Raw genomic sequence first — 18,026 nt, forward strand, 5'->3', positions numbered from 1 at the left:
TCATTCTTCCATAAGAATGTTGAACGGTTTAACTGCTATTTTGTTTTTTACTTTCTGTTGGTAGAGGAGATTTAAGATTTACATAGGTTTACGGTCATATGGCAGCATTGGATTGGGGATAAATTTTCATGTACGGCACCAGTTCGAGGGGACATTACGTGAGGACTGTAGAAGAGCTGCATCTGCTGGAGTCCTGATCTCCCTAAATATCTTGCAGTCTGCATGAGTATGAAACATCTACTGCCCTACACTTTGAAATGCTGGGGTTTCAGAAACACAACAAGCATGTCATCTCAATATCACAGAGTTGAACACAAGAGGGTATCATGGTTTGAGAAGCTAAAAAAAGGATGAAAACTACGTAGCAAAAGGAGACCTTGACATTTAACTACACACTGTAAAACGACAAAAGACTGTCAACAGATGAGGCAACAACAACAATAGTAATTTTAATATCAATTTAATTAAATCTACTTACCAGTCTTTCCTTTCCATGTGATGCATCTCAACGATTTGATGTAGATGTTCTTCAATCAAGAAACGCTCTATAGAATGTGCACCTGGAAGTATGGGTCCCTGACGGCAAAATCATTTCCATCAAAGTACCATCATAACAAAGCAGGAGATTCATAGAACTTAGGTACAATAAAGGAAATACCTGAATATTGGTCTCTATTACAGAGTGGTGATAAAAATAATAACAAAATTAACTATACAGCCTCCATTATACTAATTTTGGTAAATAAATGATCTTGTCCAAGCACTTGCTGTCATGAATATTGCATAGAGGATGGGTGCTCAATTCTACTTCCTACTAAAACAATAACCACTACAACCATGAATATCACAGTCATCAATCACAGGCAATCTAGAACTGAGAGAAAAATAAGGAATAGTTTTCTCACATGATTATAAATAAGCCTCGGAAGTTCATGCCCAAAAAAACTAAGAAATATGCATGCAAATATGCTCTTAAAAGTTAGAAAATATGCCAATAAATATGCACTATTAAAATGAAAAAAGGACAGTAGACAAGTCAGGTTAGTATTGATAATAATAAACTTATATTTATTCCTTGAAGGTTGAAGCAGAAATGGTCCCGCTGTCAATGCTGAGTGATGCATTGCAGTTCATAACCATCACTTTGCACAAATTTTCAACTGAAAAACATCGTCTGTTGTCTCACAAAACACTTTTGTAACGTGAAAAACTTCTTTCCACATCACAAGATGTTATTGGGGCATATTTAAATGATGATAACTGCTCCACAGAAAGAGGCAAGTCTCTTGGTGTGACAGACGGTTTTCCTCCGAAAATGTCTCGAATATCGAACAACTGTTTAAAACCAGGATTACAGTATTTACTCACGTATTTGACCCCTTTTCCCCCCACTTTTACAGCCAAAAATAGTAAAGGGGGGTCCAATATCCAATAACCTCAATATTTTGTGCAGTGAACACACGACTTCTAGGTTATAAAGAGCTATAAATTGTACGTGTAAACATTCTATACGTACTATTATTTAACAAACTTAGAATGTATTTAAGTTATACTGGCTATTTTCGTCAGAAGGCAGTTTTTCTAAACGTAGAAAGACAATAAAAGGTGAACATGACTTTTAGGCCTACTGTACATATAAAAGTCTGTTTTAGATACTCATATCACGTCATTTGTTACATCTCATTAATTCCTCTGGTGAGGCTGACGTCAGGAAGAGCATACGGCCGTAAAACTAGCTACAAAGATTCGTCTCACTTCATACTCAATCCAGTAGAAGAAAGGGATAAGGGTATCGAGTTATCATATAATTAAATATTGGTACAAAAGAAAATGGCCAGTCATTTGTCTCAGTCAGTTCAGCAGTAGGCCTAGCACACAGTAAATCTTATCACTGCATTCATTTGAATTATCACCTTGCGGCGCCAACTTCCCTGCTATCACTCTCCAATCGCGTCAGCATTCCTGACTATAGAGTCTAAACAGTGTAAATCTATTCCCAGATGGTCTCTGATATTCCCAGTTGGTGTATATGTAGCAGAAGCCACTCCTTCCGAATAAAGCCGAGCTGGAGAAGGCATGCCAAATCATCAGCTGATAACTAGCGTATGATACAAGTTGTACTTCCGAATGTCATACATAGTAACTGGAAACATTCTTTTGATAACTGCGGCTGTTGAAATACAGACCCTTATTTTTAAGTACATTTCATGCTTGTTCTCTACATTTATCACACCAGGATTTGCGTAAACAGCTGTCTGTGAGAAAAGACAGACCACACTGTTTGGGTTAGGTATATTATCGCCCTGATAGTGTCAAAAGTTTGACGGAAAAAATAAAAATAAATAACAGGAAAACATACCGCATTTATGGATATCTACAGGTGTGGCGGTAATCCGTTTTATTATCATAATGTTTAATTTCGTACATTCATTGTCTCTTTTTTTTATTAACGCATACCCTAGTATGTTTTGTTTGGCGTCTCCAAAAATCGTTTAAAGTACGTGGGGACATAAAATTATTATTATTTGTTAGGTATGTTGGCGAGTAAAACAATCGTTTTAATTGGATAGCTTTTATCACGTTTTAAACTTACTTCTCTCCAAATATATACCTTGACATGACAAGCGATTTCCCTGTGTTTTCCCTATATATTTTCTGTATTTCTATTTCCCTGTTTTTCCAGATGGCAGGTACCCTGATTACATAATAAAAAAAGAAAAAGCGAACGTAAGCAGAGAATATTTTCATGAAACAAAACACCCGTTTCATCCTCAGTTCTTTGGCTGGCCATGTGTTTAAAATTCTCGCAAGGTTGGGTGATTTAACAATGCAATACTGAACCCGAGTGACTTAGGCCCAAAGTCAATCATGATTTGATTTATGAAGGGAAATAGTACATTTATTGAAATACAGAAGTGTAGTTGAAAATATTTCATCTGTGTAGTGTTGAAATATGAGCTAAGGAACACGACAGACTGGAGCCTGACGGATTAGCTCGACACAACAACATTTAGCTGCTTCACAGCAGGGGACCCCATTAGTTGGCGACCAGGAAAAATACAAGTCCACAAATAAGTCTTGGTCAGAAAGAGAAGGGGGTAGTTTGACACAAAGGAATCTTGCAACATGAGTAGTCCGCTGGGATATTTTTGGCGGACGGAAATTTCCGTGACGTCATGGAAAAGTACAGTGGTTGCGAGGACATTCGCTAGCCTAGGTTATCGCAGGATGAGTCGCTTAACGACCCCATCCTAAATTTGTAGCACGGACAGTATTAAATAATAACAATGTAAATAATCGGGTCTTTTTTATGTATTCAGTTTGTTGTAGATGTAAATTTTGTAGATATAGGGTAGTATGTTAAGTCATGCATGCATTCATATTTTCTTTGTAGTCAAGAATAATTTTCTTTACATTTGATTTTGTTATCATAGTCAAATAGACCCGATATGTGCTTTTCTGTTTGTCATTTTAACGAGTTATGTAATGACATTGAAGGAAAGTCCAGCCTTGTCATACCAGTGGGGTTTTGTTGTTGATTAGTGTGTTCATATTTTCAAAGTGAAGTTGTTAAATTTGTGAGAAGCGATATTAATAATAATAATAATTCATGATATTGGGAATTTTAGTGAGCCGTGCATAATAATAAAATTTAAGTGATCAGGTGTTGAGTTTATCGGGAATCATTTAATGACGGGAGGTCGTTTTTAATTCGGAATTAAAGTGTGTGGTAATTTAACTTGATAAATTAATAATATTGAAATTTAAGATCGGTGCTAACAATCCGTACATGTTAGTGAACGTGTGGTTTAAATTACGGTCCAATATTTTTCTTTACGAATAAATGTCGTGTCTTAAATTTGCAATTCAGTAGCCGGAACACGTAGGACTAATGTTACGAAACCATGATTGTCAAATTTTGGTAAAAATAATTTCAAAATGTTACGATTATTTGTGGAGAATGAATTAAGGCGTAGATCAAAATGAGATAGAAAAATATTAAAGAATCTACAATCAGATAATAAAAGGTCGTACGATGTCAGAAGTGAATAAATAAGTCAGTTGATAATTCTGTGAGAAATAAATGAATCAAGGAATATTGAGATAGAAAGGGATATAAATTCCGTACGAGAGACACTTAGGATATTGAAATGAGTGTAAAATGTACGGGCAGTGTCACAGAGAAATACTGAGTTACGTAGCGGGTAGAATTCGAACCCGTGACAGCATGTACGAAATAAATAGACTGCACCGCTATTCGTCGAGATACTACGGATCTAAGGATAATGAGAGTTCAGATTCCACATAAATGTGATCGGATATTGTAATCACTGTAATGACGAGTGATGACAATCATGATGCCGTGATAATAATAATAATAATAAATATTGCAGATAAAGGATTGGACCGCCTTAATTAAATGAGCGTTGATAAAGATGTTAAACGGGAATCTAAATGAGAATATGCAACTGATAATAATAGTAACAATGTTAGGACGAAGTCAAATCGTCGCGGTCAGATTAATAATAATTGTCATAATAATAACAGTAATGATGTCGTTGGTGGATCAGTAAAATAATTGTAATCGCGAACGATATCCTAATGCATTTTTGGCGGAAGTGACCGGTTCATTAATAATAATAATAATAATCTTGAGTGACATTAATAATAATATCTTGAGTGACATTAATAATAATGATAATATCTTGAGTCACCTATTCATTAATAATAATAATAACCACAAGAGGGATATAATAATAATAACAGTAATAACCATTTGTGTTTGCGTCCCGCATAATAATGACGATATTAACCAAACATGACAGTGCCGGGAACCGTTGAGTAATAATAATAATAATAATAATAATAATAATAATAATAATAATAATAATTTCAAGGATGATAATTTCGTGGATAAATAAATATTCTGACGATAGTGGATTAAATAAGTGGTGACAACATCCCTCTATTCGAGTAGTTTGAATAATATGAATAATAAATATTATAGTCATTTGTTACCTCATTATTGTACGGTTTCCGCATGGGACAGGTGACAGTAATACTTGGTGTGTTTGTTTACTTCGCTTGTGATGCGAGGGGAGGTCATCGGCACGGTATTTCCCACCGCTTCTCGTTATCTCATCTGTGGCAGTAGTCTACTGAGGCTACTTTGTAACATTTCAGATCATGTGTAAATAAAATATAAATGCTAATTCAGTGGTATGGCATCAGCTGGACATCGTAAGATAGGAACTGTCCGTGTAATCCATTTTTCGTAATTCACGAGAAACATTACCCAGTCCGAGTACCGATCTCGGAAAAATGTATATAGCCGGGGTACGTCACCTTAGTTAAATCGAGAAGCCGACCGTAACATGGGTTATGCTCGGGCTCCCGATAGGAGGAAGCTATATCCTTGAACAACGGTTCGATTCAAATGGAATCGACCCATAAGTTATACTCCAATTGTAATTTCTTCCAGAAGCAACCCAGCAACATATTGATACCACTTGCGGTATAGCAAGTGATTTATTTATGTAACATGTGTGGAAATTTAAATATCATTGCCAAATGTATCAAAGTTTCGTACGTCGGATGGCGTAATAAACTGCTCCTTCTGGCAATTATTTCAAAGGAAACCATTCTCATAATCTTTTTATTGCAGTTCGATGATACCCTTTATAAACAGTCACTTCCTAGTCCTATCATGGAGTCCTTAAATTCAAGTTTACAATCGAGCTTTCCCTATTTTAATTTTAAATTGCTCCGTTCATTCCCGTGAGCTATTATGCCTCTATATTTATATATTCATGGACTTAAAATAATGAACCGACACCCCTGAGATAAATGCTAGTCTGGGACTCGGGAGGTGGACGGGTGCAAAGCTCATAAAAATATCCAAAGAAAAGAAAAGTTAAGACAAACACAGCCCTTAGATAAATGTATCAAAGCAAAGTACCACCATAGTCTTCAGTAGGCTTTTTTTTTCTCGTTTACTATGGGAATGTAATATTCGCTGATGTTTAAGTGTTTCTTAGTGTTGTGTATAGTGATATGGATATAATATGGCTTTAGTCTCTGCAGCACCAAGAAGGCAGTGTGTGAACAACCCAAACAATTTCTGTAATGTACGTCGTTTATACTTGTTATGGAGGAAGAAAATATTACTGGTACGCCCTTTATTAAGAAAGTGTACCTTGCATATTTCAAACTTAAGCTTGGAGATGAAGACAAACAGTGGGTGCCACATAATATATGTAGGACATGTTTTGGAGGACTAAGACAATGGTTTCGTGGAAAACAGAAATCTATGCCATTTGGCATGAACCAAAAAATTGCTATGATTATTGCTACTTCTGTCTTTGCAATGTATCGGGGTACAACTAAGTTAATAAATCAAAAATAAAATATCTCGAAAGCTAAGAATCAGCTAATAGATCTGTGCCACAGAGTACAAATATTCCTGTTCCAGTAACACCAAAGCAACTAGAGGACGTGGAGCAGTCAAGTTCATCTGAGTCTATAGAACATTTTGAAGTGGATGAGGATTTCTTCCCACTCACTTCAGAAGACAAACCACAGCTTTTTACTCCGACAGAGCTGAACAATTTTGAGCAGGACTTAGGTCTTACCAAGGAAAAGAGTAAGATTGAAATAAAAGGAAATGCTGGTATAAGGATGGTTTTTAGTTGGTGCAGGAACTGAGAGGAAGAATTCCAGAAGTATTTCAAAATGGAAAACCCGGTAGGTTATTGCTGTGACATACCAGGTTTAATTCTTCAGTTTGGTGGTGAAAATTATGATAGTAATGTCTGGTGTTTATTTATCGATGCATCAAAGAGAAGCCTGAAAGCAGTGTTACAACACAATAGAAGCAAATTTCCTTTGATTCCGGTTGGGTATTCTGTTTCTCTCAAAGAGGAAAATTTTCAGTTGATTCTAGGAAAAAAAAAAAAAAAAAAAAACTACAAGGAACATTAGTGACTATTGTGTGGAGACCTAAAGGTAAATGCTATCTTGCTAGGCCAACAAGCAGGTTACATAAAATTTCCTTACTTCCTGTGTCATTGGGATAGTAGATATAGAGATAAACATTGGACAATGAAAGAGTAAGTGGCCTAAGAGGGAAAGTTTAACCCCTGGAGAGTAAAAGGTAATTCTTGTTAGTATGGTTGATCCTAAAATAATACTACTTCCCTCCTTTGCATATCAAACTTAGGATCATTAAGCAATTTGTAAAAGCACTGGACAAAAATGGTTGTATTGAATGGACTGCAGATTAGGCTCCTTAAGGAGGACACTGCATTTTTGGGCACTATGAATGATGCTGAACGTTTTCAGAGAAGTAATTGATACATTTTTGGGAAATGTAATAGACGTGAACTATAAGACCACTGTGTAAAATGGCGTCGGCAGTGCAAGCTAGTAATGAGTGTTCCCGGTTTTTGTCAGAAAACGAAGTGAAATGTGCTGTAAGATGTACAGAAAATGTTACAGATGGTGAGAAGAACAGTCAAGGTATTCTCAGTAGTGAAAGTAATCACCCTTTATCTCCAGAAAAGGACATTTGTACCGGTAATATCTACGAACGCGAGTGCGTGTGTAGGACTAAAATGGCGCCTTCATCTGTCCATGAAACTGTTGAATCACTACACAAGATAATAGAAGTGCTACATAAGGATTTGGTAGAAGCAAACCTTGTAATTAAAAAGTTACGATCTGAAAAGACAAATCTGATTGAAAAGGTGGAAAAACTAAAAAAATGCGATGGTGTTGGCGCGTCGTGGAGTGAGGTTACGTCGCGGCACAGGAAAGTGTCGCTAACAAGGCCTAATTCACCTGGAAATCAACCTACAGTAACGAACAGATTCAGCGTTTTACACGAAGTTCGGGAAGAGCAAGGAAGCACTTCTTTCTCCCGAGATGCGAGTTCACCGACGAAAAAAACGCCGAATTCACGCCGATAACGTGATCAAGAAAGTAAGGAAGGAGAAGAAAGTGAAACTGTTTGGTGATAGTCACGGTCGAGGCCTTTCAGCAAATATAGCAGAGTTGCGAGCCAACAGTGAAGTGACAGGTGTTATTCAACCAGGTGCCCCCCTTTCAGAAGTAGTGAAACCCCTCTTGAGAAATGCTGATAAACTCTCGTCAAACAACGTTATAGTTATTGTCGGTGGAACCAACGACGTAGAAAGAAATGAAGGCCATAAGGCTGCAAGTATTCTGAAAAGGACTCTAGGTAAGCTGACCCATACAAATGTGATAGTGACAAACGTACCCCATAGACATGATTTAACAGACTGGTCAATTGTGAATAAAGCTGTCAAGGACACAAATGAGAAATTCAGGCAAATATGTAGTCATTTCAAAAATGTTACACTGTTAGACATCAGTAAATTAAACCGAACTTCTCATACGAGGCATGGCATGCACTTGAATAGACTTGGGAAGCAATATGTAAGCAAGTTAATAAGTAACATCATTACAAGTAAAGATCAGGAAAAGACTGTCCTAGAACTACCTAGTCCGGGAAATGTGTGTTAGATTCTGGACCCAATAACATTTCAATCGAAAATGTGGGTCCAGAATTAAATACCGATAATGACTTGAAGGGTGGGAATAGGCGGTTCAAAATATTTCATCAGCACATTCAATGTCTTAAAAATAAAATTTTAGAATTACAAGTAATTTTAAATTCAATACAGGATGTTATGTTTACCTGTTTGGATGAACATTGGTGTAATAACGATGAACTTGAACGCATTAATATTGAAGGTTATTATCTGGCAAGTAATTACAGTCGGGTTAATAAAGAGCATGGGGGAGTTTGTATTTTTGCTAAGTCAGGAACTGAATGTAAAGAAAGGAAGGATCTTGAAGTGCATAATTCTGAATTAGAATTTGAACTAACTTCAGTGGAATTTAAGCTTCCCTATGGTAAGAGGGTAATTCTGTTGACCGTGTACCGTTCACCGGATGCTGATGTGGAGATTTTCTTAGGAAAATTAGATCAAGTCCTTCATAACATTTTCGGTAGGAATAGCAGCGCAGAAGTAATACTTTGTGGTGATTTTAACATAGATTTTGCTGAAGAAAACCTTCCATCAACATCACAACTACTGCATGTTCTTCAAAACTGTAATCTAAAACACTTAATTTTTACACCCACTCGGGTAACTGCCACCTCAGCTACAACGATAGACAACATTTGTATTAATTTCCATTGTTCTAAAATGCAAGCGTCCAATATAAATTTTGGATTATCAGATCATCATGCTCAAATTTTACAACTAGAATTTGAGAATGCTAGCAAGCATTCAACCAAAATGAAGCAAGCACAATTAACTCGTTTTTTTCTCTGCAGCTGCATGTGGCAGTTTCATTGAAAGCCTTAAACTTCAGACCTGGACTCCAATAACATTCGGTCATAGCATTGACCAAAAGTATAGAACCTTTTTAAGCATTTTTTTAATGGAATTTGAATTACATTTTCCAAAAAACTTGCAGTAATTAATGAATCTTCAAAAAAGCCATGGATCACGAAGGGTATATGGATTTCAAGTCAAAAATGTAAATTACTAAGTAGATTAGCACAGCAGAGTTGTGACCAGGTTTTTTGTAAGTATGTTAAAAACTACAAATCAGTCTATCGAAGAGTTCTTAGGGTAGCTAAGATAATGCACAATAACAAGAAAGTTAAAGAGTCGTGCAATAAATCACGAACCATATGGAAGATAATCAAGGGAGAAACCAACAGACACGCAGTTGCAAATAAAGTTGCTGCCATAAAAAATGATAAGGGAATACAAATGAATGACCCTCATCATTTGGCTAATTATATAAATGATTTCTTTCTATCCCTACCATACAAACTTGAAAATGCAAATAAATCAGATGTATTACCAGAACTCCCAACCTTTGTGCAAAACTCTATGCAGTTAACTCCAGTAACAGAACTGGAAGTTTTTAAAATCATACCATCTTTGAAGAACAAAACTTCTACAGGTGTAGATGAAGTTCCCACAAAACTCATTAAAAAATGTGCTCCCTATCTGGTACAGCCTTTAACTTACCTCATCAATGAATCATTTTCTAGTGGTCAGTTTCCTAATCTCCTAAAAATAGCTAAAGTTATCCCAGTCTTTAAAAGTGGAATTTTTTTTTACATAACTACAGACCAATATCAATACTTACTGTTATTTCAAAAATATTTGAATGTGCTATGAAAGATCGGCTTACTAAATTTTTAATCAAATATTACATGTTAAATAATGCACAACATGGGTAGCTGGCAGAAGTACTTTGTCTGCTTTATCACATTTTACACAGTTGGTCGTAAATGCTCTTGATAATGATGAAACTGTGATAGGTCTATTTCTTGACCTTTCAAAGGCATTTGATACTGTTGATCATGAAATATTGTTGCACAAATTATATCAGATTGGAGTTAGAGGAATTGTTAATGACTGGTTTAGATCATACCTGGTTAAACGATCCCAGTTTGTTGAAATTACACATTGTAACAGTAAAGGGCATAATGAGACATATCACTCTCAAGTAAAAAGCATAGACTTAGGTATTCCGCAGGGTAGTATTTTGGGGCCTGTTCTTTTCTTGATCTATGTGAATGATCTTCCTCACAATAATCAAGTAGAAACAGCAGTTCTGTATGCTGATGATACAAACATAATTATTAATAATCCTGACCCTACGTCTATAGAAACTACAGCAAATACAGTCCTGTCTAGGTTAGAATCATGGTTCAGGAAAAACAAAATTAACACTGAACTTTAAAAAGACCCAATACATGGAATTCAAGGCATCTAACTACCATGACAAAACTGCAAAAAAACACAACCTTATATTAAATGCAATTGAAAATACGTTGACCACAAAATTTTTAGGTGTCCATATAGATGAAAAATGAAGATGGGATTGTTATATTAAAAAAAAATAGGGAAGTCTCTGAGTTCTGTTTGTTTTGCCTTAAGGATTTTGTCTAATAGTTGTAGTGAAAAATATGTTAGAATAGCATATTTTGGATATTTCCATTCAGTCATCACTTATGCTATTGGTCTCTGGGGCTGCTACAAATCAAATCTTGATGTTATTTTTTGAATACAGAAACGAGCTATCAAAATTATATTGAGACGTAACAGGTTAGATCATTGCAGACCATTATTTAAGAGACTAAGGATACTCCCAGTACCAAGCATATACATCATGCAATGCATTCTACACGTGAAAAAAAATATTGATCACTTCAGAAAGAATTTTGACAATCACAATTACCAGACGTGAACAAGAAATAATATTTTTATCGAGCACAAGAGTAAAACCATTGCCTTGAGACATGTAGACTCTGTTGGAATCAGATTGTATAATAAGCTTCCAAATACAATTAAAGTTATTAGTCCTGTCAGTTCATTTACCACAGCTTTAAAAAATCTCCTGCTGAGTAGCTGCTTCTACAGTACAGAAGAATACATGATGAAGTGCTGGTAATGATGCTACTACTTATTAACTTGTAATCTAGTATATAGCCTTAAAAAATATGTTAATGTCACATTGACTATGTTCATATTATTAACACCACACCAATATATTTTTATTTTGTCTTGTAAATATTGGTTATTAATATTATTTAAAAAAAATTAAGATGTGCTGTCCTAACATTGAGGTATTTGGTGTTTCTGTTTTTCTTCTTTTTCAAAATGTTCATTGTGCATATATTATTGTTAGTATTAGGAAATCACTTGACAACTCCTATACTGTTGGCATATTTCAAAATATGTAATTGTACAGTCTATGGAAGCTAAATAAATGAATGAATGAATGAATATATTGAAACAATTTCAAGCTCTTAGCTGCAACATGAGTTTAAAACTCAATTTCTTGAACAATCATCTGGACTATTTCCCAGACAATTTGAGAGCCCAAAGTGAGGAGTAGGGTGAAAGATTCAAACAATAAATAAAGGAAATTGAAAGAAGACACCAGGGACGTTGGAACATAGCAATACTGACTGACTACAGCTGGTGCTCGAAGAGGGATACATCTCAGCTATAAAACTGTCAACACAAACCTCTTTCCAGGCAAAGAAAACAAGTTTTTCTTCAAGCAGTGCCTTGTAAAGGGATGTAGGTAGCCTGTTTTATGTTGTACAAGGTTTTACCTCTATTTTACAGTGCACTTTATTAGGTAAAAACTAACTTTTATGATATTAGTTTTGTATTCTGTAAGAAAACTGGACTCTGGCACTGAATTCAGTGTGTTAAAATTATTTACAACCACCTATAGAGATCTCAGACCTATGAGAAAAGTTAATTTTGCTGGCAAGTCATTCATGGTCTCCTATTAAATAACTTTTTTTGAAAATCATTAAGGGGTGGCAAAATTTAGTGAAATGTGAACAAAATCATGATATTACAAGAAAGGATTAGGCTACTGTGAAAACTTCTTACGTGATACAGAAAAAACAGAAAGCAGATTTCAACTCAGCACATGGAAGTTAGGTAAGATCACCTATTAAACCTTTTACGAGAGAGAAAAAGAAAAAAGTGATCTGCAGGTTAGTATTATTTTACAGTAGTTTATATAGGGCACAACTTGCCCAAATTTGGGACAACTCTTAAGATTTATTAGGTACCCCATCCTTAATTTTGAGAACAATAATCAATGATGTTACCATCGATGCTTTCATAGCCCATGATAATCAATGATCATGATTCAATCACTACAAATGTGTCGTAGGGAGGATGTAAGCAGAGGAAAGTAAAATGTGGGAAATACGAGGATTTGGAGAAGATTTTATATGACTGGTTTCATTTGTCCTGGAACTCAACAATATTTTGTATATCTGCTACGTTGTATGAACAGTTCATTGCCTTCTGCTTAATATGTGGTCCTGTTTAACATGCAATCCCTTGAAATGTGTTACATAGGAGTTTTAATGTACTTCAGAATTAACTGAAGACAGAATCCTAAATGAAGTGGAAATATTTCTAAACCAGTGCAGTGTATTTATAGAGGGTGGAGTATGTATCTGTCAGTGAACATATGAAAGTGCAGATATGGAAAATGTACCTCAGTACTGTTACTACTTACCTCTGGACAGTCTGTATAGTCAAACATCCTAAAAACTACACTTGGCATTGGATATTCATAACTGTCATGATGTGGTGGAGGTAAGATGGTGGGAAGGTTATGCTGCAATGCTTCACACAGAATGCTGTCAAAAGCCAAGTATGGGCGAGGTATGTGCTTCTCTGCCCAGTTGTCCTGTCTCAGTTTACGGATCTGAGCCCACAGACAGTCAAGGTACTGAAACACACAGCCATCAATTAAGCTAATATATAACACCAAATAAATACAACAGGTTCAATGGATAGTCCAACTTCAATTCAAACATTCAATCAAAAAATATGTCACCAAAACAAGATCATATTAAACACAACTAGGGCAACAAATACAGTTGATTTTGATTAATGTCATGTGGCCTCTGGAAAAGCTTGGTGCAGGATTTAGTAGCTGATGCCCATGGATGATCAGCAGATCTGACTGTGATAGTGAAACCCAGTGTTGGCACATAACCTACCCCTGTCGAATAACACCAAGGGGGTCTGTTCAAGGCTTTATGTGCCTATCCGGTAAGCGAATCACCATCACAGCATCATAGGATCTCACTCAATACGGACATTGAGGAGAGGATTGGAAATGAAATCAGGCTTTTGTCAAGCAACCTAGTTATTAGAAACTGTATACCAACACCTTTCCTACCCTGCTGGCCAACATTCAGATGATGATCATTTCCTTCTGCCACCAGGACTATAACCAACTGATCATGGTGTCTGACCATACAGACTTAATGCCTTAACCATCATGACTAACGAATACAGTGATCACATTATTTTATATCTTAATAATTATAGAGTGGACTTATTAGAGACTTGGCATATATAATTTCATTACATGTTAGGATTCCATAACCACAAAAGAAAAATGGTCTACTACACAGTGGAGAAATATCTGTGCACATCAATTCAACATTTACCAACTAATGAATCCTCCAAATGATCACCACAACATTCAGATTACAGAAATGAAGTGCTTGAAAGAAGTTGCCTACCTCATAAACCAAAAATATCACAAAATTCATAGCATCAATAAGTAAGTATACTGATATTCTCTTCCATAACTATGAGAATAAATATTTCAAATGGGATAATATGCAGTCTTACTTTGCTTTAGCTTTTACTGCACAATTTATCTAGATCAAAGTTATGGCAAGCCTCCATGGCTCAGGTGGCAGCGCACTGGCCTCTCACCGCTGGGTTCCATGGTTCAAAACCCGGTCACTCCATGTGAGATTTGTGCTGAACAAAGCGGAGGCGGGACCAGTTTTTCTCTGGGTACTTTGGTTTTCTCTGTCATATTCCATTCCAGCAACACTCTCCAATATCATTTCATTTCATCTGTCATTCATTAATCATTGCCCCAGAGGTGAGCGACAGGCTTCAGCAGCCGGCACAATTCCTATCCTCGCCGCTAGATAGGGGCTTCATTCATTCCATTCCTGACCTGGTCGAATGACTGGAAACAGGCTGTAGATTTTCATTTCAAAGTTATGGCAGAAACACAGCATTTTTTCAGGAGAGGGGACCACATTCATTACCTCAGCTGCAGAAAAATAAAACAATCACACCTCCACCATTCTCTCTAAACTGAATATTACTATATTATAGAACTCATTTAATAACTAAGTGGTAATAAAGCAAGCAAACAGACCAAATAATTACGGAAAAAAACTAAGACATAATTCAGGTGTAATGAACTTACATAATTTTAACTCAAACGATTTGTGGAGGTGAGCTCGGCAGTCGCTGGTACTCTGCATTTGAGATTTGCAACATGTGTGCTAAAACACTAGAAATGTGTCTCTTTGATAAGAGTTCTGACTGCTGAAGTTAGTAAGCAGTAAATCTTCATCAGCACCATCATTTTCAACTCCAGTTTCCCGGGTGTGGTGTACAAGTTCTTGCCATCTGTTCCTTGTCTACATCTTCTGTTCCACGATATCTTCCCATCTGAGACCTCTTTCCTCCACATTCGATTTCACTGTGTCTATAAAGCGTTTCCGTGGCCTTCCATTTGGTCTTTTTCTTTGGACAGTAATTTTAAAGTACTTTCTAGCACATCTCTTGCTTTTCATTCTCATGTGCCATAACCACTGCAGTCTAAGCTTCTTTATTACACTGGTAATAGTGACCTCCATGCCAGTTCTAACGAACCTCATTTCTGTTGTATTCATTGTTTTAGCGAAGTACATGCCTATAAACCACATGTGAGAATCAGTATGAAACAGGTGCAGTACAGGGTTGTTTCTGCTATTTGTGGTATTTTGCAGTCCCAGAGGAGATTTCTGACTTGACTGTAAAAGTCTGATGCTTTCTGTGCCCTGCTGAGTATTTCCTGCTTGACAGTGTTGTCTTTGGAGATTGTGCTTCTGAGGTACTTGAAATGAGAAATTGATTCTAATTTTGTTCCTTCCAAAAATAGGTTTGAGTTTGTTCCTTTCCTGTAGAGGGTCATTTCTACAGTCCTTGATGAACGTGACTGATAGCAGTTGTTAACTCATTAGAAATAAAAGCTGAAGTAAACATTTGCCTAATTTTAAAGTTATATATTTTACTGAAATTAAGTAAGAATGTGATACCCCTCAAGATACGGCAGGGTAGGTCACTGATTTCAGAGGATAGTTTATATTTTCTCGCATCTAGTTAAATTTCGGAAAGGCTATTCCCTCGTAAATTTTTAGCGAGCAGGTTATCATTTCTCTACATGCGCTTGAAATATGTTTTCATGATACATATACGGTTAGGTTAGGTGACGCAGTTTGCAAGAAGAAAGCTGAAACTGTGTGACAGAAGCCTCTGGAGTGACACTAATTTTTTTTCGGAATGAAATTAAACAAACTTTCACGTAGTATCGGAATTCAAAAAATAATAAACAAATAAACCGCAGAGTGGACATTATCTGCAAAAACACAAGTTACAGACAAACTGATTGCAGTTTATTACTGATTTTAATGTGTGTGTAGTTTTTCCCAACTTTTACGAAAAATCTGATATAATGACAATCTACTATAGCGAGTAAATTTTTCGCTGTTATGAATTCTCACTATAATGGGCTTTTACTGTATTACTAGTAACAATGATGGAATTCAAAATAAAGTATTAGAGTTGAAGCAAGAGTTAAAACTTAATAGGGGCGGAAAGTAAGGACAGTTGAATGAATATGCCAAGGGGCCGTAAGAGGATATCATGATATTAAAGAATGAGGTAAACAGCTCGCAGGCAGAAAGGAAAAACAATGTAGGACACAAATGAATGGGAAAAGACCAGTCAAGAAATTCGAACCGACATTGCTCCAGCTCATGAAGGTAAGGTAAGGTAAGATAAGGGTGTATTCTGCCCGAAGGCAGGTCCGAATCTCTGCAGAGGTGTGCCTGAGCCGGAGTTTATGTACGGTAGGGTGGCTAGTTCCTTTCCGCTCCTCCATTCCCTTACCTCCCATCATCAGCGCATGGGAACCCATTCAAGTCTTGACCACGCCCAATGTTGTTTAACTTTGGAGATGTCACGGGATCCGGTGTTTCAACACGGCTACGGCTGTAATAAGTAACAAATCTGTGGTATAAACTGAAGAAACAGAGACATACCACACTCAAATAGTAACTCAAACATAAGGCCTAACTGATAATGTGAATCCACTACAGAGAGAGATTCAGAATTTAAAAATGAATGGCGAGTCTACGAAATCATTGTCAGTAGTCGGAGAACATCAGGGAAACCTAGAGAACCAACTATAGACTCACGTTAGAAACCACGCCACAATACAGGACATTAATAATGGATTCAGTGAAATGGGAATATCACAAGCAGGAAGTAACCTGCCCATTATTAATATTATCGAAACAAAAGAAGATATACAAGAAATTCAATGCAAGACCTTGTTTAACTCCCAAGGACTATTATCCAGGGAAACTGAAGAATATTTCAGAGAAGTTAAAATTGCACCAGAGAGAAAACTATATATTCGAGGACTACAATGAGTTTAGATGAAATTATGATGCAATAATAACTAACCAGGCCGAAAGAACAAGTTATTCATCTAATGACTCCCACAACATCAGGAAGAAATCAACAGAATGAGAGAGGGTATTATATGGGGAAAAACTCAAGCTCAAGACCTCAACATTGGAAAGAGCAGGGAAAATCAGGACTGAGTATCAGCAAGGGAGAAGTCAATGTCCATATGGACATAAGAGGTGTTCAGGAAGATTCAACTGCTCAAACGGAATTATTGATGATGCTTGTTGTTTAAAGGGGCCTAACATCTAGGTCAATGGCCCAACAGAATTATTTGCAAGGGCGACACCTTATAGCAGGAACCAGTATAAATGACTGTAGATGAACTCGAATAATGCTGAAAGGGCTGATTCCAGAAAATAGTCCAACAAAGAAGGAAAAAATTAAAATTGAAAATAAAACTGAACAATTTGTTTCTATGATAGATAAAACGTGAAATTTTCTTAATTTTATATGTATTCATTTACTGAAGTCTTTCAGTTTTTAATTGTGTGGTTAATTGAATCTTTATGTGCAGTCTAAATTCATCTGATATTTCTCAATGGTTTTAGGAATTACTGTTTATAATGATGAAAAGGTATCAAAATTACTATGGTAAATGTTAATTCTAATGCTCTTTCTCTTCATAGTAAAGTACTTATTTAGGTTATTAACAGTCTATATAAGGTGTAATAAGGCGACAAATTTATTTGCTGTAGGTCATGTAAACAAGTGAAGAAAAGGTATACATGTTTCTGTAGACATAAAGTGTGTGGCTCAATTTGAATAAAATTTGGTATGCAAAGCTAATACTGTACACCCATTCAAGCTGCTGTATCATTCATTTAAAATGTCAAATGGATTCATGCGAAGCTGATAGTAAAATACGTTGCGTGT

At 36.1% G+C, this 18,026-nt stretch overlaps 1 protein-coding gene across 1 annotated transcript in view; it reads right to left on the minus strand.

Annotated features, from left to right (window-relative positions):
- The window catches only part of Cbp80 (Nuclear cap-binding protein subunit 1), a 191,935-nt gene that overhangs the window by 127,626 nt on the left and 46,283 nt on the right, over nucleotides 1–18,026 (minus strand). The window contains exons 6-7 of the mRNA XM_067137981.2: nucleotides 13,108–13,323; nucleotides 479–576 (exon numbers count right to left, since the gene is read on the minus strand). Coding sequence (XP_066994082.1) covers nucleotides 479–576; nucleotides 13,108–13,323 — 314 coding nt within the window. The remainder of the gene's footprint in view (nucleotides 1–478; nucleotides 577–13,107; nucleotides 13,324–18,026) is intronic.

The sequence above is a fragment of the Anabrus simplex genome, chromosome 1, assembly GCF_040414725.1.
Source record: "Anabrus simplex isolate iqAnaSimp1 chromosome 1, ASM4041472v1, whole genome shotgun sequence".
In the NCBI taxonomy this organism is placed as follows: domain Eukaryota; kingdom Metazoa; phylum Arthropoda; class Insecta; order Orthoptera; family Tettigoniidae; genus Anabrus; species Anabrus simplex.